Source organism: Polypterus senegalus, chromosome 3 (assembly GCF_016835505.1).
Source record: "Polypterus senegalus isolate Bchr_013 chromosome 3, ASM1683550v1, whole genome shotgun sequence".
NCBI lineage: Eukaryota > Metazoa > Chordata > Cladistia > Polypteriformes > Polypteridae > Polypterus > Polypterus senegalus.
Genome location: NC_053156.1, coordinates 107,509,067 through 107,533,554, shown reverse-complemented (window position 1 = coordinate 107,533,554; position 24,488 = coordinate 107,509,067). Strand labels below are relative to the sequence as shown.

The 24,488-nt window shown below is 39.5% G+C and overlaps 1 protein-coding gene and 2 non-coding genes across 3 annotated transcripts; all 3 read left to right on the top strand.

The window, feature by feature from the left end:
- Positions 1 to 10,888: 10,888 nt before the first annotated feature.
- Positions 10,889 to 16,137, top strand: rps12 (ribosomal protein S12). Its single transcript, XM_039747756.1, has 6 exons — positions 10,889 to 10,971; positions 11,095 to 11,141; positions 13,516 to 13,632; positions 14,106 to 14,208; positions 15,178 to 15,279; positions 16,044 to 16,137. The coding sequence occupies exons 2-6, from the start codon at positions 11,128 to 11,130 to the stop codon at positions 16,104 to 16,106; spliced, it is 399 nt and encodes a 132-aa protein (XP_039603690.1). The 5' UTR covers positions 10,889 to 10,971; positions 11,095 to 11,127; the 3' UTR covers positions 16,107 to 16,137.
- LOC120526973 lies at positions 13,373 to 13,444 on the top strand. Its single transcript, XR_005633255.1, has one exon. It is a non-coding gene; the product is annotated as a small nucleolar RNA SNORD101 (small nucleolar RNA).
- On the top strand, positions 15,021 to 15,104 carry LOC120526980. Its single transcript, XR_005633262.1, has one exon. It is a non-coding gene; the product is annotated as a small nucleolar RNA SNORD100 (small nucleolar RNA).
- Positions 16,138 to 24,488: the final 8,351 nt, after the last annotated feature.

Here is a 24,488-nt window from a genome sequence, read left to right as displayed (position 1 = left end):
AGTTCAGTGCCCTCAGAAGTCCTTTATTGACCAGGTTAGTAAAAGCCAGCAGAGTGTAACTGCAGACCGCAGCATAGACATATATAGATAGACGCCGCATTCACTGTGTTGCCCAGTCGACACGATACGTCAGCGCATCCGCTACATTGCGAGTGGCAAAAGTGCCATTTAAACTAATGCAGGTAGACGAGGAAACCGGGTTTTCTGATGAAAAATCAAAACGTTTAAAACAGTATGGTTTACATACAACAGATTTTGGCGAATCATTTAAATGCAATTATTTATATCCATTTATACACTAATAATGGCAATTATTAAATAATAACAACAACAATAATAATTCCTCCCATATAAGTAACATTTCTCGGACTGCCTTCTTCCATCTCCGAAACATTTCTAGACTTTGTCATGTTCTTACGCAACACAGTACTGAAGTATTGGTTAATGCCCTAGTCACCTGACGTATAGATTATTGTAATGCTATTCTATCTGGCATCCCACAAAAATGTATCCATCGCTTACATCTTCTTCAAAATTCTGCTGCCAGGATAATAACCTGTTCTAAATCCACTGAACATATTACACCTATTCTCTCTCAACTTCACTGGCTCCCTGTTCACTACTGAATACAATACAAAATACCGCTCTTAATATTTAAAGCTCTCCACAGTCTTGCTCCCCTCTACCTCACTGATCTACAGACTTACACTCCCCCTCGCTCACTCAGATCTTGTAATTTGAGAGTATTCAGTCTGGCAATATGGTGCAGCCTTAGTTTGTGGAAGACAGACACAAGTAAAGACATGAGCATAAAATGATGGTTGTCAATTTCAAACTGTGTTTCTTCAATGTGCTCCTTGATAAAAAACACATCATCTGAACCAATCTCAGCCCGAACAAACTGATTGATCAAAGATACACCGACATCTTGCCCTAATGTCAACTGTCAGATAACACGCTCAGCTACTTTGACCACCTTGAATGTACCCTCAGAAGGAATCATCAAACCTCCTTTGTTTTTTAATGTGAGCAAGTGGTAGCTTTGAGCATATGATGCCAGTACAGCATCTGTTACCAAACTAGCACGGCACACATCACAGGACAGCTTTCTCAAAATCCCGTCTAGGGGCTGCCTCCCACTGCTTCCTGGGGTGGATTTCTTTGGGAAACCTTCAAAGTTTGAGAAATGTTAACAGCTAGCAACAATCTACATAGTGACTAAATATGTTTTAGCCAAAACGTTGTTTAGAGGCTCACTTGAGCACATTAATGCATAGCTTTGTTAGCTTAGCTCAGCATAACTAAAGTTAAGATTATAAAACGGGAATTTCTAATGGGGAAATATAACCAAAACAATTGCTCAGCCTTACCTATGAAATGTAATCCCCCGGGATCTGGTTTGGAGCATACAGCGGTTTGTACAATCCCAAATAGCACATGCGTGAGGCATCTTTATCCATTACTTCACTCCACAGCAGTGCCACTCGCAATATGGCATCGACGTTGACGTACGATGCTTCTGGTCATGCGGCGTCTAGTAATTCTATGTCTATGGACCGCAGTACCTATGAGATCTGTCATGTGATGCCCCGACATCACGAAACGCCCTCAATGTCAGTCACGTAACACCCCTCACATTAGACTATGGTTAACCTCAGTGCCCCGTTACACTATGTGGGAGGGTTAGCTGACTCAAAGGGCATTTCATGACTGACTTTGTGGGCATTACCTGCCCTATGTCATAGGTATTGCAGGCTGTACCTAAACCCTTCTCATAAAATATACACACACCTCTATTACACTCCACCAAGAATTTCTACACCAACATCTACAGTATATGAATGACCTACTTGTTTAGCACTTTATACACTAAATAGTGTATTTTAGTTGCGATACCAAAGTTAACATAATGATTTTAGGGTTAGAGCACTGTACGGTTACATTTAACAGCCAGTGGCACGCATGGGACAGCAATGGCCCGCTCTCTCAGGCCTATGGCTTGCCTTACATTACAGGTTACCGCCGATGTGCCGGCACTCATTCCGCGAGACGCCGGGCTAAGACGCAGTATGCGGATTGGCATAGGATGCTCATTACAATAATATTATTATGCTAACGATGTTACCATTATAAATACATAACTTTTTATTTTCTCCTAAACTGAAAATTATACAACACAATACATTTTGTTTGAAATTAAACCGCATGCAAAACACAATCAAAGACACACAGAGGGGGCAAACATCACTGAGTGTCCGGTACTGTTGGGTTTGTCCAGGCTAAAGGCCCGCACTCATAGTTATTCATACAGCTTGCTGACAAGCAGACTTTATGAAGTTTGTTATTAGTTAATTGTGATATAAATATTATAAATACAGTAACAGAGAACAAAACAACAAATAGATAAATTGTCAGGGGTACATTAGAGTATGGGAAAGGTGCCATATAAATAAAATGTATTATTATTATTATTATAGGATATTAAAGAAAAATCAAACTTTACAAATGCAATTTACACGCGGTGGGTAGAGTTGCTGCCTCGCAGTTAGGAGACCCGGGTTCGCTTCCCTGGTCCGCTTCCCGGGTCCTCCCTGCGTGGAGTTTGCATGTTCTCCCCGTGTCTGCGTGGGTTTCCTCCGGGCACTCAAGTTTCCTCCCACAATCCAAAGACATGCAGGTTAGGTGGATTGGCGATTCTAAATTGGCCCTAGCGTGTGGGTGTGTTTGTGTGTGTCCTGCGGTGGGTTGGCACTCTGCCCAGGATTGGTCCCTGCCCTGTGCCCTGTGTTGGCTGGGATTGGCTCCAGCAGACCCCCGTGACCCTGTGTTGGGGTTCAGCGGGTTGGAAAATGGATGGATGGATGGAGATAATATTCTTTCTCTTTACATCTTTTAAACTTAAAAATCAATAGAATTTTCAATAGAAATTTTGAGTAACCTTTCTATTGACAAACCTAGAAGAATCTTTCTGAAATACCTGAGTTTAGGAAGAAGTCTAAAATGCTGTAAATATAAAGCATTTGGCCAGTGCACCCCAAATGAGAGATATACTGGGTAAGGACCGAAACGTCAATGAATGGTGGCACTAACTGACTACACTGCAGCTGACTTGTTGGGCACTGGTGGAGGTGCGTCAGGCAAATGCTGAGCAGGAATAACATCACCTGTACAACAAATTGAAATTAAATGCATCTTAATTACCATATACTTAATAACTACCAACATACACAGAGACACAGTCACACACAAACACTTTTAGGCCAATTTAGCAACAATTCAGCAAGTAGAGTCCCTCAAAGACATGGGGAGATCATGCAAGGTCCATGCATGGAGTATTTGGAATGGGAGCTCTGGTCTTCTTATTGTAAGGCAGCAGTGCTGCCACTACACTACTGTGCTGCCCCTTTCATATAGTAAACAGAAGTAGGAATCAAAGTTTATAAGTTGACAACATTTCAAGAAAAAGTATAGTATGTTCTCAATTCTTGGTATAGGATAGAAATATATAGGTTTATGGGATATTTAGGCTCTTTCTGGATCAGATGGGACCTGTTCTGTTATGATGTGTTAATCTTGAATAGAAGGGGTACCAAAGTATTGGAAAGGAGTATGAGTAGGTCAGTTGAGGATGGGGGCAGGTTGGACAGGCCAGGTGTTTATATAACTTTACTTGATAGTAGTTGAATAACAAATTACATAGAGACTTAATTTCTAGACCAAAGTTAAAGTGCAACAGTAAAATAATAACATATTAAATATTGTTTGCTTGAATGTTTGGAGAATCAAAAATAAAACAAGTGAGTTGAAGCTGTATATCATTATGATATTATAGCAATAAAATAAACCTGGCTAAAAAGCAGTGATGGAAATGAATATAACATTGACAAGTAACAACAACTCAATTTGTTTATATAGCACATACATGAAAGTAGCTCAAGGTGATTTACAATATTAATGGCTGAAAGTAAGAAGTAAAAACTAAAGAAGAATTATATGTGACAGAAGGGAATGTCCATCTTAACAACAAATTATGGGCAAATGGACAGGGAGGACAGGAAAACAAAAACTTATGTCGGCAGGGTGTTGATAACCAACTGAGGTTTCACTGGTAGTGTTGTAGAAGAAAACACTGCTGGTGCCATTGCCAAATATTGACATTCTATTGGAGTGTCTAGGCATGGATATAGTGGAACCTCTCAAGCCTACTGCCCGAGACCACAAGTATATCCTTGTCCTTACTGGTTACACCACCCAATATCCAGAGACCATCCAAGTCGCCCAGGAAGACATAAGGGTGTTTACAGAGGTCAGAATCCCCAATAAAATCCTTACAAATTAGAAACACCATTTACATCCAAATCGTTTAAGAAGTCATGAAACTCCTACGCATACAACATCTGTTTATCATCTATAAATGGATGGTTTGGTTGAATGTTTGAAAAATATATTAAAGAAAGTACTATGTGAAGATGGGTCGAGATTAAGATCAACTAATTCCTCCCATACTTTTTGCACATAGAGAGATGCCACAAACCCCTTCCTGGGTTTTTGTCATTTATGCCTCTTTGTAGGAGACAGCCAAAGGGTATTTTTGACTTGGTCAAGGAAGCCTGAGAGGACCAGGAATTCCAACCCATTAATATATTAAAATATGTGGTGCAATTGTGTGAATGGTTTAAAAAATATGACCACTTGTTCAGGAACATCTTAATGCTGCTCAGCATACATAGGCTATGATAAGAAAACAACCATTCATTAATTCCATGCACTTCCAAAATTTATGACTCACTGGCAGGGACTGTATTTAATTAAAGAGTGAAGGGGTTTAGTAGATTATGTCATGAAATAGCCTGGCTGCCATCTGGCAGAAAGAATATATCATATGAATAAACTAAAGCTGTGGAAGGACCAAACAGGAGGCCACACCTTACATGGCGAATACCCAGCCTCTCTTCTCAGAATCTGATTCACTTAATTTCAGAGAAACATTTACTCTGTCCAAAAGGAGAAAATGAAACAGATTATTGCACTGGTAGCTGAAGTTGTCGATACAAAGCCAAAACCTCTCTTATCTTCCACAACATCATCATTGAATCATTGAAGGAGAGCAACCTTACTGTACCCCGAAGAATAAACGTGCAGAAGTTGAACCGGAAGTCCAAAAAATGTTAGACTTATGAGTTATCGAAGAAAATACCAGGTCAGGTCCTATTGTGTTAGGTCCCAAGCTCAATGAAACTTGCTGATTTTGTCATGATTTCCGAAAAATCAACCAAGTTTCCTAGTTTGACTCCTACCCGATGCCTGGCAAGAACTTCTATATTAGGTTTCAGAGGTATTTACAACCTTCCAACAAGCCAGATTACATATCAATCCAAAGCAATGTCAATTTGGACTAACTGATGTGGTGGGTCAAGTGGTCCAAAATATCAGGCATATAGAACCAGGCTCAACCCCAAACTGAAGGCAAGTGCAGGCTTTTTCTGGACCAGCAGGTTATTGTAGGTTCATTCCTGCCCCTTTAAAGGGCTGCTCCTTTAACAAATCTAACAAGCAAACAGTCCTCCCATAAAGTGGTCTGGCATGTCAAAGCGGACAATGTCTTGGCTTCAAACACGCTCTGACTGCAGCACTTCTTTTGATCTCATCTAATTTTTTTCCCTTTTACCCTCCAGATTGGCATCTCAGAGAGTAGTCTTGGCATCATGTTAAGTCAAAGGATTGATTGTTCTGGGTATCTCATGCTACACCGGAGCTGGAAATTGCTTGAATAAGAGAAAGTGTGTGGTGGTGGAGTGGGAAGTGCTTTTCAATGAAATGGGTCATCTCTAAGTTGAACTATTCTTAAGGGGATGTTAATTCACATTGGTTCCTGATTATGCCCCCTTATAATGGATGGCTGCACACAAGGAGATCATTCCATCCTTCACCTGGGGATTCCTTGACATCCAGGCTGAGCTAGTGGGAAGCTATGTCAAACACGTGACCATTGGGAGCATTTTACAGGTTTTGGTTCAAAATAAAATACAAGGAAGGAAAGAGTGTGACACCTTCGCTAACCAGTTTTCTCTTTGTCTCTTTGTATCTTCAGAAAGGAGGAGGAGAAATCTCCAGAAGACTGGTGAGGCCATCTCTGTAATGTCATAAGCCCCTCCTCTCCTAGACCAGCCATTATATCAATGGATGCACCATCAGAGGTTGGTGTTCATTCTTGACCCAGTTTCACAAAAAAATGTAGCTTTGCATCTTTAAAGGATTTTTAGTGAGTAGACACCATTCTATTGTACTGCAAAACTATGCTTCTTCTTTTGTCCTCTAGACAACCAAATTAAATGGGTCATTTTCTGGGACCCAAATCCTCATCTTGTGCTTTGCTTTGTTTTTTGACAGGAAGAAAAAATATTTTAAAGTTGTCCCTAAATTTAACTAGGCCAATGCAAAGATGTAAAAACTAAAGTTCTAGTAATGATTTTCAACATTTTGAATGAACTGAAAGCTACTCAAAGAACAATTTGAACAGTATGTGAATAACACATTGTAGTTGTAAATTTTATTAGAATTCTACTAGATTTACACTTCTAAAATAATAAGTCTTGAGGTTTGATTTAAATGCTGAGACTGAAAAGGCCTTCCAAATATTTGCTGGTAGAACTTGTCAGAGTCTAAAAATGTCCATTAGCTAGAGGCTCTGTTCTTAGCATTTAAAGCAGCCCTGGGTCTTGTAATTGCAATATGCACCCTGCAGAACATACATTATAGTTCTAGTTCATTGCTAAGGTCTGTGTGTTGAAACGACCATACAGCAGGAAGCAAACAATTTGAATAGCCTGACAGTAGTCAGTTCTGTTTGAAAATGAATGAAGTGGTCTTTCGAGAACATCATAAAATTTATCAAGTGAAGGAACTTTATGTTAAAAAAGAGTGGAAATGTGACTGCTAAATGACAGACTTTAAATCACATTATTGCATTTTATTTTATTTTTTGCACAGTGAACTCCAGCCAGATAGAATCACTACCTTCCACATGTGGAGGTTGAAGCTCTCCTGAGAACCTCAAATGAGATTTGGCAAGTAGAATAGATTTCTAACACTTTTCACTGTATTTCCTGGATTGGCATTTTATCACAAAATACCAATTTTCAGGCAAATACCTGTGTACCCTAAATAAGTGTATAAATCACCTAAGATGTTCTTTTTGTGTTCCCAAGCTATGATATGCACCTCTCTTATGTTTTTTGCATTTTTAAAACACCATATCTCTGTAGTCTTTAGTTTGCCCTTTAGTGAAGAATCTTTAGGTATAACATTACATCTAATAATGAAGACAAAAGCTTTTTGTGATGCATTTTAAAGCTATTTTTCCTGGTCATATTGTGTAGTGTTCTGTTTTGTCATTTTTATATTTCATTCTCCTGGGTCTTTGCTTCACGTTTTATATTGTATTGATCATGCAACACTTCATCTTGTTTTATATTTTGTACATTCATTGCATTCTTACATTATGATTTTATTGTTTGCATTGTAAAACATACCATGATGGTCTACGCCAGGGGTGGGCAATGTCGTTCCTGAAGAGCCGCAGGGGCTGCAGGTTTTTGTTCCAACCCAGCTTTTTAATGAGAAGTCAATTACTGCCAATGAACTACTTATTGCTTAAGTGACATTTTGATGCTTCATTTTAGTGGTCTCACTTGCTAAGGCTCCCCACCCTTAATTGTTTATTTCAATCTTAAACAGCTGCAGTCACTGTTTTAATGGCTCCTTATTAGCAATAAGATGTAAATGACAAAGTAGTCAGCAGTTCATCATCTAGCTTGTTTCGATTTACATCTCTGTGTGTTCATCATGCACGGTTTGATTTACTAAAACACTTAATAGACAATGTGACAGAGTGAAAATGATCTGTTTTAGGCTTCAAATCATTTGGATGATATCCTTGGAAAGGAAAAATCTATGATATAAGAACCTTACATTGCAGACTAACAAGCCATAAAATTAAATAAGGTCTGAGAATGACAAGGATTGGTTTATAATTAAGCAACTGGGTTGGAATGAAAACCTGTAGCCACTGCGTCTCTCCAGGACATTTCACTCCCCGGTCCACACCATAAAACAACAAACTTATAAGCTTGAATCGCTTTCAAAAGCAATTGCACGTACTTTGTAATACACTTTTAGCAAATAAACAAAAACTGCCCAAGTGATTTTCGGCTAATCAGAAATAAGGAATTGGACTCTTTACAAGCATTTGGAACACTTCAAATACAGTATTAGCTTATGAAATGTTTATATCTGTGCTAAGAAGGCATTACAGGCTATATTCGAATCCACAGTAAAACAAGAACTAAATGGAGGTCTGTATATTAATGGAAGGATGACACTCACTGAGCGCCTGGTTCTAATGAAAACCAGCAGCCATGGTGGCCTTCCAGAAACAAATGTAGACACCCCTGTCCTTTGTAAATAGGTGTAAGGTGATGCATTTGAATATTGCATGTTAATTTTTGGAACTAATAAATATTTCCTGTGTAACCTTAAAAACGACTGACATTTCTTGCACTATTCCTTCCTGCTCGTGCCCAGTGCTGCTGAGATGAGCCTCATCTCTCCTGCAACTCCTTAAAAACCAAATCCAGACAATACTCTTACTGCTTTAACTCATTCTTGTTTTCTTAATTTCTTCTTCTAATCATTTATATATTTCTTAAACTTATATAAATGTATGTTCCATATACAGTATATTTATTTTCCCTTTGTTTAAAACACAATTTCCTTCACTAAGTATCACATACAACGTTCTGGGAATGTCAGAGTGCCAACCAAAAACATTTTTGTGAATTGAAATACTAATAGTTATTCATTTTCTTACATTCTACAAGCTTTCATTTAACCTATTTTGGGTTAAAATCTGTGTCTACAGAGATGTCTCTTGGAACTAAAACCACTCCCAATACTCCCTCACACCAATATAGTACAGTATTCGCAGAAACACCAGAAAGGATAATATTATGTAATGAAAAACCTATTCTGATATCACATCATGTTAGTTGTATCAAGTTTCATTTTGCTTAACCAAATAATTCTAACCTGCTCCCCAAAACTTTTTTTTTGTTATAAATAGAAAAAAATGTAATTATCTTTGTGACCAATAGTTCAAGCAGTAATTAACGAATTTTACTCCAACATAAGCATTCTGGTCCCCGCTAATCCCTTTCTCCTGTCTTAAAGTATGATGAGCTACATCAGACTGGGCTATTTTTGGAACATAATGTTTGCGTCATTGTATTGTGTCTTTGACTTAACTTTCCCTAAGTGTATCTGCATGTTCTCTCAAAAAATACACAAATAAATATTTAAAGTAGTACTACATACCTCACCTTATCTAGAGGTTTGAAACTTGACTCAGTCACTGTCTCTGTGGAGTTTGCATATTCTCCCCATGTTTGTGGGTGTATTCTCTTCATATTCGTATTTCACCCGACATCCTCAACACACACAAGCTGCAGCATGTTAAGTGGCGTCTTTAAATGGGCCCAGTTGAGTGAATTGTGAGCATATGAGGTGTGCACAGTGCTGCAGACTGCTGCCTTGTCCAAGGTTGATTCCTGCCTTTTTTTCTGATGAGGTTGTGATGAGCTCAAGCATCCCATATTCAATAAATGGGTGGATGACAACTCTTCATAATCCACCCTTGAACTGCTTGACTATTGCAACTACAGATACTCTTATCATTGTCTCATCACTCCAGAAGACGAGAATATAAGGACATGCATAAGAAGTCCAAAAACAACAGGAAACCTTTAATGGCAATCAAGCTTTTTTGATTTAGCTAATGGTTAAGTAGTTACATCTCATCCAGATACTTCTTAAAGGTTGTCAAGGTTTCTGCTTTACCTACATGGCTCAGTAGTTTGTTCCAGATTTCCACAAATCTTTGTGTGAAGGGCTGCCTGGCTTCAGCCTGCCCTGCTCACGTTGCTCCGTCGATAAGCCCTAGCTACCTGTGATCCTTAAGTGGAGTAAGCAGGTTCAACGTAAGGATGCTGAAGGTTGGAATTAAGAAAGCTTCGTTGTACAGTACTACAACCCTTATGACAATAAATTCAAAGTAAACCGATTCAATGCACACAAATCAGTGAAACATCTCCAATTCTCGTAGTTGGAGGAAACCTCCCCTCCTCCTGGTATATCTCTAATTTGTCATTTATTTTATTTTAGACACCGTTGGCAATGAAAGCTTATTTTCCATCCTTGTATGTGTACTGTTGGTTTCTTTCCTTGATGTATTTGTTAAAATGTTTTGGATTTTTTTTTCTTATCCAAAAAAAATTGCATTCAGGTGATTTCTTATGCTAACACGATGGGTAACAATAATTAAAGTTCAATTAAATTAGACCTTAATTATAGACAGGAGTTAATTCGTATGAATGAGGTTGATTGCACTGAAAACCTGCGAAAATCTGAGCCTCCAAGGATTAGTAATACAGCTCAGGGTAGAGTGGCCCTTCCTTATTATGCGGATTTCATCGGAATTGTGAACGTTTGTGTAGAACGTAAGCTAAAATACGGTAAATCGTTTTCTCTCACATTCTAGCTAGTATTTCTCCAAAAATAAGTGGAGGTGTGTTTTTTAGTTCTGCTTATTTATAAAATAACTGGACCAGCTAGGAAGCAAATGTCGACTTCACCATAACAGTAAAGCTCACGTGCGCTGTGCATATGCCTGAATATGATCAAAAACACACTGCGTATAAAACCATCGCTTTCAGCCTGTGGTAGTTTAGAAAATTGTTGGATGCATGTTCGATGAATTGTCACACATTCGTTTTACGTTAACGAAACGCAGCTAAGGGATTTTTTTTCAACAGGCATAGCCGAGGCTAGCCTTATTAGGGGCCTTCGTGTTCAGGCTTTAAAATATGACGTCGGCAAGGTTCGGTCTCTTTTTGCGCCGCTGTACAGACGACCTGGGTAAGTTTTGTAGCCCTTGTCCACATCTGCGCCAAATCTTCTTCATCCTACTTTTTAGCCCAATTAAACAACCCAATCTGACATGGCCACTAATCAACCTCATGATATGTGTTTATATTACAGCGATTTCGTGACAACATCCACCACTAATCTACAATGGCCGAGGAAGGGTAAGTGCCGCTGATGAGCAACCATTCTAAAAGGTGTAAAAGGGCATCAAGCCTCTACTGAAAATGTGCAATATTAATGGATTTAAACTTCGGTAGACATATTAACTTAGAATACGTTAATGTATATATCTTATTCAGGAGTTTATTTGGTGACAAGTTGCTTTTTAAGTTCTGGGTAGTCTGTTGACATGCTGATGAGGCGCTCCGCATGTATTGGCTGTCCGGATTTGTTGCGTTTTGCTTTTGAGTGTTTTTCGAGTTTTATTGAGCTGGAAAGTTTATATATATATATATATATATATATATATATAATCCAAGTTATTTTCAGCCCAAACAAAAGTGCCACGGTCCATTTTGTGTCTGGCGCGTGGTATGCACGTGTATCGGTTCACCTTAGGTGGCGGTATTCGAGACCACGTCGAGGGCGAGTGATCTTGTGCGGTTATGCTGGATGCAATCAATAACTTTTTGCACTTCCAACACGCGCTTTGTAGCTGTATTAGTTCTAACCGACCTGCTAATCAGGCATTAGTCCTTGTTCAAAGCCAAGCTTCTGCAGTTATTAATTTGGAGCAGGCATATAGGAGTCGTTTACCCTGCTTGTGTGTATTCAAGTAAATCTGTATGGTAGAGAACAAACCCGTTTTTAATAAGCAACGTTAAATGAGACAACTTTTGGGTATAAAAGAGAGGATGATTGTGTAGTGACTGATTACCGCGGAACACTCGCCGCTAGTATTTCGGGCAATGTTGTACACCACACTCTTAAATTGGGAATTAATAAGCAAAATATTCAGATCCAGTATTGTGTCCGCTTTTAGTGCCCCTCCCATGAACTGTTTGTAATTTGGACAAAAAAGCTACAGCCCGCCACATGATGGCCACTCATGACATTCTTGTTAAAGACTAAAGTGTTTATAGGTGGTGCAGAATCAAACATTAGTTTTTGAGCTGGTCATTATGTGCTTTAACTTATTTTGGATATACTGTAACTTCCTTGGCCGCTATTTGTATTAAAATGACAGATTACCATTCCTGTCTTGTAGCATCCATTTCCTGTTTTTGATGTGCTTGCACACAAAATAGCATTCCATGTATACTGCTAAAGAAAATCCGGTGGAAAGTCTTAAATTCAATCATATTAGTCTTTGTTAACAAAAAAAAGTTACAGTAGTTGATGGAAACCAAAACACCATCCCTTTGAGGGCTGGATTAACGCTGAAAATCAAACTCAAATTGAAATCCCAGGCAGATGCAACTTGAGTGATTATCATGGCATCTCATAACGCCACTCAGTTGTGTGTATGGCCTCAATGTGCTTGTATGCTCTCCTGATGTTTGAGCATGCTCCTGATTAGTTGGCAAATGCCTATCAAGCTGCATGGTGGTGGGCTGTGAGCTCAGAGCTTTCATGCCCCTCTTGTCTGTTTCTGACAATTTGGTCAGATATATGCATGTCAGTATCCAGCTGGAGGATGTTTTGTAGGCCTCTGGCAGTGTTCCTCCCTATACAGAGGAGTAGGTAGGTACTGGTCGTGCCACTGGGTTCATACCCTCCATGTTCTTGAGACTACTGAAAGATGTGGCAAACCTTCTTGTGACAGCCTGTATGGATGTGCTGTATTGGAAGAGCTGGATATCTGTACAGCCTGAATCGACTAAAGGTACCAGCTCATGCCACCACTAGTGACAACACTAGCACAATGCAAAGCTAGAGAAGAACCGGTCTGGAAGGATGAGGAGAGCAATTGTCTATGGCTACCACTTGCAAAACCATTACCTTATTGGGGAATTGCTATGCTGTTGCAGCTCCAGTGCGTCTGTTGTGCAAATTAAAGTGACCAAAGCAGGTGATGTTAATTCACAATTGCCTGTGCTTCCTGACAGTACAGTGATGTGCCCTGAAGCTTAATTGGGTTAGTATTTGACTGAGATGACTGTGTTCCCTTAACTTTTTTTGGAAGCAGTGTATAGTTCCTGTCATTGTGCTATTTTTGTATTGTGGTGCTTTTTTTTTAAAAACGCATGTCCCTGTTAGAAATAAGACTTCTCTAAACAAGTCCTGTTTTATACCAAGGCCTGGCATTTAATAATTGCGTAATTGCTCTTGTTGTAACTTCATTTTTAAGATTAATCAATGGCTGAATTGTAAGGAACTTGCAGCAAATGAGTAAATAACTTGTAATGTATTTTGACCAGAATGTGTATGTTTGGACATGTAGAGCTACAGTGTTTATATGATGAATTGATCAAGTCGGATACCCCTTCACTCCTAAATGAGTGAGACTTTAGTTCTGATCACCTGTAGCTTTGCATATGACTAGTAAAACCATTTGTCACTTTTACAATGTTAATTGTGTTTTTTATTTAATAGCATTGCTGCCGGAGGTGTGATGGATGTTAACACTGCCTTGCAGGAAGTGCTCAAGACCGCACTTATCCATGATGGATTAGCACGTGGAATCCGGGAAGCAGCCAAAGCACTAGACAAGTGAGTCAGTTTTGCATTTACTGAAATGTAGTGGAATAGCATAGGTATGTCTCTAGCTTTAGCTGTTCAAGGCTTGTAAAGTCCCCAACCCAAAAAGGACAAATGCGGATCTGTTTAGCAAGGCTGAAATCGCATTAACTATACTGAACCTGAATTGTAATACCGGAGGTACATTATGGAAGTAATGTTTGTCAAAGTAGTGCAATCCCCATCCTGGAGCTGATGTGCATCTACAGCCATGTCATATTTGGAAGCAATATTATGGAGGCTTGATCATGATAGGTTGCGAGTTTGTTCTGCTGTGTTAATTATGGAACATATTAATCATGTTTTAAAGCATGTTTTTGTTAGCTGTGTCTTTTAAGAATAAATGGTCCTTTTTAATTAGTGTTTTAATCATTGACCTATCACTTGCCACTAATGCTTTGTAAGGTGGTGTTTTAAAAAGATTAACATGATTCACTGATCTGCAGACGTCAAGCCCACCTTTGTGTCCTTGCCAGCAACTGTGACGAGCCTATGTACGTGAAGCTTGTTGAAGCTCTCTGTGCGGAACATCAAATCAACCTCATCAAGGTATGTGTATTTAGTTACTGACCTTTTGGGCCTGGAAAAAAAAGCAAGAGGGCATGCTTTCCTTCAGAAAACGTAAGGTATAACATTGCTGTCTGTCCTGTTTGTCCTGCTCTTTTGCTGTAATTCACCTTGTGCAAAAATGCTGTGATGTTTGTTGCTGTGTCAAGAGTTGAAAATGCAAACCTTTTTGTGGAAATTTTTATATATATATATATTTATTTATTTTGCAATTGCACTGGTGTCTAGTTTGTCTTCTGCCATGTAGGAAATTTGCCTTGTGGTATACTTCTAATTTGCACCTGATGTTTTAGGAGGAGTGTTGTGCAGTTGCCTCATATGGCATAAACTGTTTTAAGGGGAAAAAAAACAAGGACAATCATGGCTTGGATGTAGCCTTCCAGAAAGTAAATGGAAGGAGATATTTGCCAGTAGGTTTAGGGTCGGTTTCCTTCCACAAGTGTTAAGGTTGCTGAGCAGGTCCTCTAGCAATACTGATAATCTGCAGGGAAGAGTCAAGACACCATGTCTCGCTGTGGGTACATTGACATTGTATTTGTGGCTTGCTAATGCTTGCATAATTGAGTTAGTCTAAAAGTAACTTTTGTAACCCTTTGGTAATTTCAAAGAGTAAAATTTATTCAGCTTGTGAATATTTCATGTGAGTTGAGTACTTGTAAGCAAATGGCAGTTTACAGGCAGCCTCTGTTTTGAAGTTCATAATTCAACTTTTATGATTGCTCAAGTTCTCAGTCTTTTATAGTGTATCCTAATTTCCTTGCAATAAAAACTGGCATTGCCTATATTTGGATCGCTGTTTCTATGATGACAATTTGGCTCCCTCTTCTGAAATTTAATGAGGAAAATTGCCATCGTTACCCATTCTTGTCTGAGATTCAGCGTGCCTTGCCTAAACCGCTTTTTTCCTTTTGACTGTTCACTTGTAAACTTTATTTGTTTTTTTTTTTTTTGGTTGATGATAACAAAAAGCTTGGAGAGTGGGTAGGCCTCTGCAAGATTGACCGGGAAGGAAAACCACGCAAGGTGGTTGGCTGCAGCTGTGTTGTCATCAAGGTATGTTTTTACTCTTGGGGAGGTGTGTATGTTTGTGGTAATCTTAACTACGTTGTTTTGCAACAGACTTATGAGTTTTAACAGCTTAACACCACCCCATGCCTCCTAGATGCTCAAATAAGGCATTTGTAGTCTTTAACTAGTCTTGGCAATAAAAATTGATAGTAATGGGCAAAACCATTTTCTCCTGTTTACAGCATGTATACATTGTAACTTATGCATACTAGGTACATTTGTTCTGCTTTCACTAGCTCATTTCTTTGTATTTGCATATTAGAAAAGTGCAACACTTACCAATCTTTGTATAGAACTTTTAGATCTTAATATAACTGCCAGCTAAAATGAGTTTCTAAACTGGAAGTGTTTAGTGTCTCAAACATTCCTTTGCTGGCAAAAATAACTGCCTATGTACGAGCCCTGAGAATTCATCCATATTCTTCAGAGGTCCCCTGAAATGGCAACAATGTCCTGGTTAGCTTTGTGGAGGGTTTTTTTTTTAAAAATCGGGTACTTGATCAGGTGTTAGTGATATGGTAGCCTTCTGCATGTGCATTGCCTCCTCTGGATCCCAGGATTGTAATGCATTGTTAAATTGACAAATGAAGCTTGTGTTCCTCTGCATATGGGTACTCGGTGGCTGCATTAAAGCAAATGGGGAATGGAGTGCAAAATAGTTTTGCCATTTCTAAGATACATATTTAAAACCCTCTGTGATCCCATACTAGTACTTTTAGTTTCTGTAAACTTTTTTTTTTTTTTAACAGGATTATGGCAAAGAATCTCAAGCCAAGGATGTAATTGAAGAGTACTTCAAGTCCAAAAAATAAGTTGTGAATAAAGACCTTCACGTTCTCTATATGACTGTTGTGGTTTTTTTTGTTTTTAAAAAGGGCATGTTTGGGATGGGTTTGTAGGATAACTTTCAAAATTGACTTATTTACTAGACCAATTTGCCACTCTAATTGAGGTTATTTGGTTTAAAGGTAGGTTTGCAGTATACTCAAGTGGTGGATGATGGTGCATACCTTTTTATATGTGAACACTTCAAAGGTAACCTTTCTTGAACTGCTCCAGTTTGAATCAAATGTTTGGTACTGGTACTAATTGTGTTACTGAACTGGAATGGTGCTACAAGTGGTGATGGTATGGTAGATGGCCTCTTTTACCAGCATGGTAAAGAACAATTCATTTCATGTGCAGTATGGTGTTGGATTACACCTAGAGGGACTTGTGCTAGGAGATGGCTGTAATTGTAAAAAATAGAACAGAAATAAAGGTGAATGCAAATGCATCCAACAAAGGCCTACAACGCCAACAAAACAAAGTCTAAAAAAAGCATAACTGATCTGAAAGGCCTGGAGGACACTAGTATGGTGAAGGGCCACATCTGGGGTGGGGTAGTGGAGATTTAGCTGGGGATGTGTAATCTGACTGTGGTGTTGGGTAGGAAATTAATGCTGAAGTACTTGTTCGCTCAGTTTAAGTTGTTAACCTTGAAATTACTGTAATCCAACAAGGGTAGTGGAGAGCATTGGATGGTGTTGCTCCACTGCACATGGTGTCAATTTTAAAACTGATGAGGTGACTGGGTATTTTGATAAGATTTGGCACTTTGTGATTCAGTGGGCAATTTATCTCCATTGTCAGGCATGAAATCAAAAGGAATAGAAAGCCTTTTCTGGGGTCTCCCTCCACCATGAGTAGAGAACCGCTGTTGAGTACGTTTTCGAGCAGGTTCATTAAGTTCTTGACTCTAAGAATGCATGGCCATTGAACACGTGGCAAAAATTTGATCCAAGGCAGATGTGCAAGGTGGGACAAGTGACTTCTGTCCTCCATGCTCTCCCCCTGGTTGGCTTAAAGTGCCCTCCAGTATGGTCTTAAATTCAAATGCACAGGGTTGTGGGAATGCCACCTTTCCAGGCAGTAACTGTTAGCAAAAGCCCACATTTCAACATTTGTATGGTCAAAACGTACAGCAATTGTTTTCAGTTCTATGGATTGGTTTTAAAATCTGTAAACCGGAACACCAGTAGTGCAAAAATGCTTCTAGTAATGTACATGGTGGGGATTTGCACTGCACAACCACCTAGCATCACACCTGGGGTGCTGTTAGAAATAGGCCTGTGTGCAAGGACATGCCAGTATGATAGAAATGCTACTTCAAATAGGGGTGTTTACTCGTGATGGTACATCTACACTCTGCATAAAATCCTGAAGGTGTTTGAAGAGACCCTGTGGTGGGTTGTGGGATTTTTTTTTTAAAAAGTATATAAAATGTGTAGTCGGTCAGTGACCCTCCTAAAAAGGATGTGTGTGGGTGCCAGGTCTGTTACTCGGAGATGGTGCATCACCAGCATTAACACTGCTTTTATAAATTTCATTACCAAATGCTGCTCTGCAAACCTTTGACTTCGATTTCAACCCACCTTAGATTGGTAAAAGGCCAAATAATGGAAAAATTAAAAACTGATCAATGCACAGGTCAGTCCAGACCCCGAGCAACCTTATTGTGCGGTTGGACATGTGGTGAAGGCAGCCATAACATTAGAGAGCACTGCACCAGTGACACAACCTACCTGTTTTCATGTGATTGCTAAATGTGCAATATTTGCATTAACTGTAAATGTACTGTTCCATTAATTCTGAAGTTATGTTCTTGCATGCAATTTTCAATTGCTGCCAAAAGTACTTCTTATTGGTATTGAATGTGAGCCTGCTCGGGAATTGTTGGGCTTAGAAATTGGAATGTGATGATGTGCTTGTTTTAAGTGTATCGTATATTGATGTTCACAAACCATTAAGTTTACACTCCAATGGAAACTTTACCCTAACATCCATTAATATATAATTTATAAAATGCAGAAGTTCAGAACCATAATGTACTTAGGCATTGGTTGTTTTGGTTGTTAGTCACAGATTTGTTCAACTAAAGAGACCACCATTGTCTGTTTTGTGTTTTTTATAACGAACTCCAAACATTTCCAGGCTGTTTTCACAATACGCAATCTATCCCATCCGTTCCACACTTTTTTTTTTTTTTGAGTTTAAGGTATTCGGACTGCAGATTTCGCACCCTCCTTTGTGCTTTACAAGTGTGGATCACGGATTTTCAAAGTCCGCCTTCAGTTAACAAGAAGCACTTGCCATTTTGTGGTGCAGATTTGAGCTTTGACTGGAAAACGATGCTTGTTTATGTGGAAGAACCCCCCCCCCTGGTTTACGTCAACCCTGTCTGTTTGAAAATGTACATAACAATGGACTACTGTTTGGCTGAGAAGAATTTTGGCCATTTTCTTCATCTCCTCCTGGTGTTTGTGTAACCTAACCTTGCCTCACTGTTTGCCTGTGGTGAAGCCATACTTGTGTTTTATATGTTCTCTCCATGTAGAGCACTGAGACACATTATGATTGAGGATCAGTGCTGACACTCTCGACCAAACACCACCTGTACAGAGTTTGTTCTGAAATGTGACACAAATGATGGATTACAGCAGTCTAAAGATGACATTTAAGAGGTACAAATTAAAATGGCCTCCAGAAGCCCCTCAAAGGAAGTCATGAAAGCAGAACACGATGGATTTGGAATGGCAAGTTGGATCAGCTTAGCTAAGTGAGTGAGTTTGGACTCCATGCTGTTGTAGACCCTTACTGAGTGGATGTCACAGTTTGAAATTCTGCACACCAGTGATGTGAACTGTTGTGACTTTGGGCCTGTGGGGTTGCATTTGGATCACATCTTTAAAGCACCAGTAGCTGCCCATATACGGTTTGTGCCAAGCAGATCAATGTTGCTCCGGGATAGGCACTAGACTGGAAGCTGCAAAGCCAGGCTTGTGTTAGCTGGGCCAAAGCAGAGCAGCCACTTAACCAGCCTGCATGTGTGGTGGGAAGAAGCTCATAGAGAGTAATATTTAAAAAGTTGTATATATCACATTTTAAAATTTCTTTGGCGCATGTAAATAGCTCAGCAAAAAATGAGCTTGTCACACACTAAACTCCTACTATACTCCATTGCCCCTAATGTATCTTAGAACACTGACAGACTCGAATTCTGAATCAGTTCAATACTCCAGCAATCACAGTTTGTGAGTTCATCCATGCTTACTTAAATTGCAACTGAAATAAGTAAAAAAATTCATATCAAAGGTACAAAAACGCAAGTTTAACGAACAAGATCATTCATTTCACTGAGCTTGTCTACTCGGTTCAAGGCCAAGTTCTCCTAATGTCTTGTCCACAAACTTTTGGAAGATTTCTGCTTCAAGTACACGACTTGCAAGTTTGTTGCCAATTCCAGTGACTCTTACTGTGTGTCAGTTTTAAATATCTCCCCCTGGGGGTCATCAAGTTTGCTATTGGCTATTTAATTGAAATGACTCTGCTGGATGAACTTTATTAAAGTCTTTTGAGAATTTTGAAGACCTGGATTGGGCCCCCATGGAGCCGAGCCTGCTCTGCTCAACTAAACAAGTTTAACTACCTGAGTAGGACATGTCCTCAAGTCCCAGGATGCACTTGGTGGCTCACCTCTGCACAGCTGGTGACCAGAGCTGCATGCTGAACTCCAGATGTGGTCTGACCAGCAACATCAGACAATCGGAGTATAACATTCAATGATTTACAGAGGATTCTGAAAGTATTCCGCCCCCTTCACTTTCTGCACACTTTATTGGATTACTATTTAATTCTAAATGGAGAAATGTGCTATTTTTGTCCATCAGTCCACACTCAATAGCACATAATGATAATGAGACAGATTTTCAGAAAGGTTTTGCAAAATCAAAAAGTAAAATGTAATTCATAGAAGCAAATTACAAAGTCATTTGTAAGAGGCCCCTTTGGCAGCTCTACTTGAGTTAAGTCTTTACAAGCATAGTACACCCAGATTTGGGCAGCAGGTTATCTCATTCAAACTCCATTAGATTGAATGAGAAGCGTCTGTAAACTGCAGATCTTATCAAGTCTGGTCTTTGGCATGGCCACTACTGTAGAGGACAGTCCCAGACTTGTCATTAAGCTACTCCAGTGTGGCCTTGGTGAACCATCTCCCCAGTCTGAGGTCACATGCACTCAGGAGCCGATTCTTATTTTCTTTTCTTATTTTGTTCACCCTAGCTAAATGACCTTACCAACAACTGTCATTTACAAAGCAAAAAAAAAAAAAAAATCCTTAAAGGTCTCTGTGTTTCTTAATTAGATATCCATCTTATGCGTGTACATTATTTTTATACTGTTTATTATTTTTATCCACGTTTTTCTTTGCATATTACTACTTCATTGACATCTTGTCAACAGGTAAATATTGGCACCATTCACCATTCCCTCAGTTCTGACCACTGACAGGCGCATGACACTCCCAAACGCAGCTGTGTGTCCCTCTAAGTGATGGCCAATTAGTTCAGTTTACCACTCCAGTCAAGTTCTAGAAACATCTTAAGGATAATGAAAGCAAACAGGAGGCACCTGAGCACAATTTGGAGTGCCATAGCAAAGGGTCTGAACAATGACAGGAACAAGAGATTTCATCTTTTGATTTTTAATGAAACTGCAAACCTTTCAGAAAAAAAATGTTTGTGTCACTATGGGCTATTGAGTGTAGGTTGGGGGGCAAAAATGCTAAATGTATTTAGAATTAAATACAAATAAAATAAAGTGTGCAGAACATGAAGGGGTCTCAATGCTTTATGATTTCGCTGTATATTTGTATGAAATCACCTCAGATTTTACTTGCCTTTTAATGGCGTCAGCACGTTGCCCAGACAATGACATGGAGCCCTCATTTCTTTTCAGAGGTTGTTTCTGTTTGGTCAGCACCACCCATCTCCTATTATGGAGAAAGTTAATCAAGCAAGCACATCGATCCCACACAGAAGTGGGAAAAGATGAAGAAGATGATGCGTCTCCCTTCTTGTGATCACCTTGCAATTTCCTTTTGCCTGCTTCTAGCTCTTTATGCTTGTCTGTGTTTCTCCAGTGTTGAAGACTCTGCAGGTCTTTTAAAATTTAGTTCACTACATCCTCATTGTGGGTCCTCCCTGCGGAGTTTGCATGTTCTCCCCGTGTCTGCGTGGGTTTCCTCCCACGGTCCAAAGACATGCAGGTTAGGTGTATTGGTGATCTGATTGTTGTGTGTGTGTGTGCCCGGCAGTGGGCTGGAGCCCTGCCCAGGGTTTGTTTCCTGCCTTGTGCCCTGTGTTGACTGGGATTGGCTCCAGCAGACCCCCATGACCCTATATTTAGGATACAGCTGGTTGTATAATGGATGGATGGAGGGATTTCAGGTAGTGACATTCCCATAAAAAGGCAAAGCTCCAAATACAGTACTTGAATCAAGAAGACTATAAGGTGCACAGCTGGTGTTGTCTTCGATAAAACATTTCTGTAGCTTTAGAAAAGAATGTGAACACCCACAAACATTTTGCATTGTTTAATAGTTTTCATAAATTAACACGTTCTGCACGATAGCGACATTTTGTGTCTGATTCTCTCTTTCTTTCGAATTCCTTTGACCCCTCTAATTTTTCACCTCCTAGGTCTTTTCTTCTCCTTCCTTGCTTTCATCTTTTCTCTCCCACCTGACCCTGTAGTTAGGATATAGCGGGTTGGATGATGGATGGACATCCCCATTGTTTATTAGTGTCGTAAACGTCATTAATATAAATTTTAAAAAGCAACAGCCCAAGCACAGACCCTGGAGAGGCTCCTTGACTCTTTCCCGTTCTCTTTATGTCCAGCCGATTGACCAACTTGAGCTGCAGCTTTGTAAGTTTCTCAGATGATGGTGGCTTCTAGGTGTGGAGTTCATAAATTCTGAAAATAATTGCACACTAAAATTCTGCAACAGCTGTGCTGGGATTCAAATATCAAGCATTCCTGAGCTCAGTAGTTTAAACCACCGACCTTAAAAGCAGGAAGAGTGAAAGCACAACTAACACTTTTGAGGTGGGTGTGGACAAAAGTCCAGTCTGTCACAAAAGGTTTGCTAGAATGTATTATTTAGTTGTATCCACTGGATGGCAACAAAGACCCCGATGCAGAGTTGACCTGCAATTCCTTTTCCTTATCAGATGGTAGCAGTCGCTGTTGAAAAGTGAAGTTCTGCACTGTGATACAAGAATTTCAAGCTGTCAGAGGGCAGTGACGATGACTGGGCTGCTGTACAACAGTGTCACCACAGCACTGCCTGCAACTGGTGGCCTTGATTGACATCAAACATTCAGAGTGGCCGCACAGTTCTCAGTGGCACCTTTGCCCAGATTTGTTTCTGTGTTCACATGCTGTCGGAGTGCGGAGGTGTGATGTTTTACATTTTCTCACTTCAGTGCATTCATGTGACTTTGCAGTCTGACTAATTGGACACCGTCGATTTGCTAGCTGGTCTGTAAAAAGGCATTAAGAATGAAATGTATTTTTCTGGTGAAAAAAACTAAGAACGTAAACATATTAAATGTGTATCACTTTGCTCCAAATGCAATTCAACCACAAACATGGCATTTCTGGTTAACAATTGTTTTGATACAATTAACTGTCCAACTTTTGCTTCTGTAGGTGGTTAATTAGAATATCCGACTTGGGACTCATTGCTACTGTTTGTCCAAAGCACAATTACTAAAAAAGTGTCACCAAAAGTGAGTTTTTCTTAAACATTAAAAAAAAAGAGCTTTAAAAGTTATGAGATGCAATTGGGGGACTTTGTTTCTGAATGACTACTCACTAAATCAGGGGTCCTCAATCACAGTCCTGGAGGGTTTTTGTTCTAACCCGGTTGCTTAATTAGAAAGCAATTCTTGCCAATAATTTCATTTCATGGCTTGTTAGTGCTTTAACTCTGCCATGTCAGGTCATTCTCATATCCTAGATTTTCTTCCCCTTTCTAAGGATATCATCCAAATGACTTGAAGGCTAAACTAGATGAGTTATTCTCTGTCCTTCACTTTCCTTCCAAGTATTTAATTAAACCCAATAGTGCATGATAAATACACACAGGTGTAAATGGTAACAACTCAATGGAGAAATGCTGGTCTCTTTTGTCATTTGCTTGTTATTGCTAATTAGAAGCGATCAAAAACCAAGACTACAGCTGTTTAAGACTAAAATAAGCAATAAGAGTTCAAACTCTTAACGAGCGAGACAACTAAAGTGAAGCAGAAGTGTTACTAGAGCAATAAGCGCTTCTTATTAAGCAACTGGGATGGACTAAAAACCTGCAGCCACTGCTGCCCTCCAGGACTGTGATTGAGGACCCCTGCAGTAAATACCGCTAGAAGCAAGCACATCTGCTTTACTACAGGGCTTCCTGGAAATTCAGTTAGAAAGACGAGTCACACAGCTTTCTCCCCATTCTTAGTTTATTGTGACACTCCACGCCATTCTTGTGGAGCAGTCGATTCCAATGATCAAGAAACCTGAGCTGTAAAAACAGATGAGGTATAGCAACGAACACACACTCAGGGTGATGCGCTGCTCTGCTTCATGAGCTACGGGCTGATAAATGGATGCAAGGAAGGCTGATCACAAAACCTCAGTTAAATAATGCACACTTTGCAAGTAGAGGATTTTATTATTATTTTTGGCGATAATAACTTTTTATTTTTAAAGTGCAAAAAAATGCTATTTCACACTGTAGTCGTTCTAGCTCTTTTGGTCTATTTGAATTCTATCTACTGTATAATTAAAAGAGAACTTGAATTGATCAAGATTCGATAAAATTAACAAAACAGGACAGCAGCTTTACAGTCAGAAGATTACTTTGATGACAAAAAAACATGCCGCACTACCCTGTTAAAAATGAAATACCGCAGCAAATGTAATGCCTACAGTAGATCATGAAGAGTGGAAATCAACAGAGGTCTGCATATACATACATCAGGGTTCACCCCCACATTCTTGCTCCTCAAATTATTTTTTTTTACTTGTCACTCTCACACATGCTTGTTTGCCAACATTCCCAGGTTACCCACTTCTTCTTTCGGCTGCTTCCGTTAGGGGTCGCCACAGCGGATCATCTTCTTTCATTTCTTTCTGTCCTCTGCATCTTGTTCCGTTACACCCATCACCTGCATGTCCTCTCTCACCACATCCATAAATCCATTCTATCAGTTCTATCCTTAGCATCCATCTCCCAATATACCCGGCATCTCTCCTCTGCACATGTCCAAACCAACGCAATCTCGCCTGCAGGGTGTAAATGGGACTTGGTGAGAACT

Bases quoted from the DNA above. Each gene is read 5' to 3' on its own strand.
- rps12 (XM_039747756.1), top strand. The intron at 14,209-15,177 runs GTATGTGTATTT...TTTTTTTTTTTG, and splicing joins ATCAAATCAACCTCATCAAG to GTTGATGATAACAAAAAGCT. The intron at 15,280-16,043 runs GTATGTTTTTAC...TTTTTTTAACAG, and splicing joins GCAGCTGTGTTGTCATCAAG to GATTATGGCAAAGAATCTCA.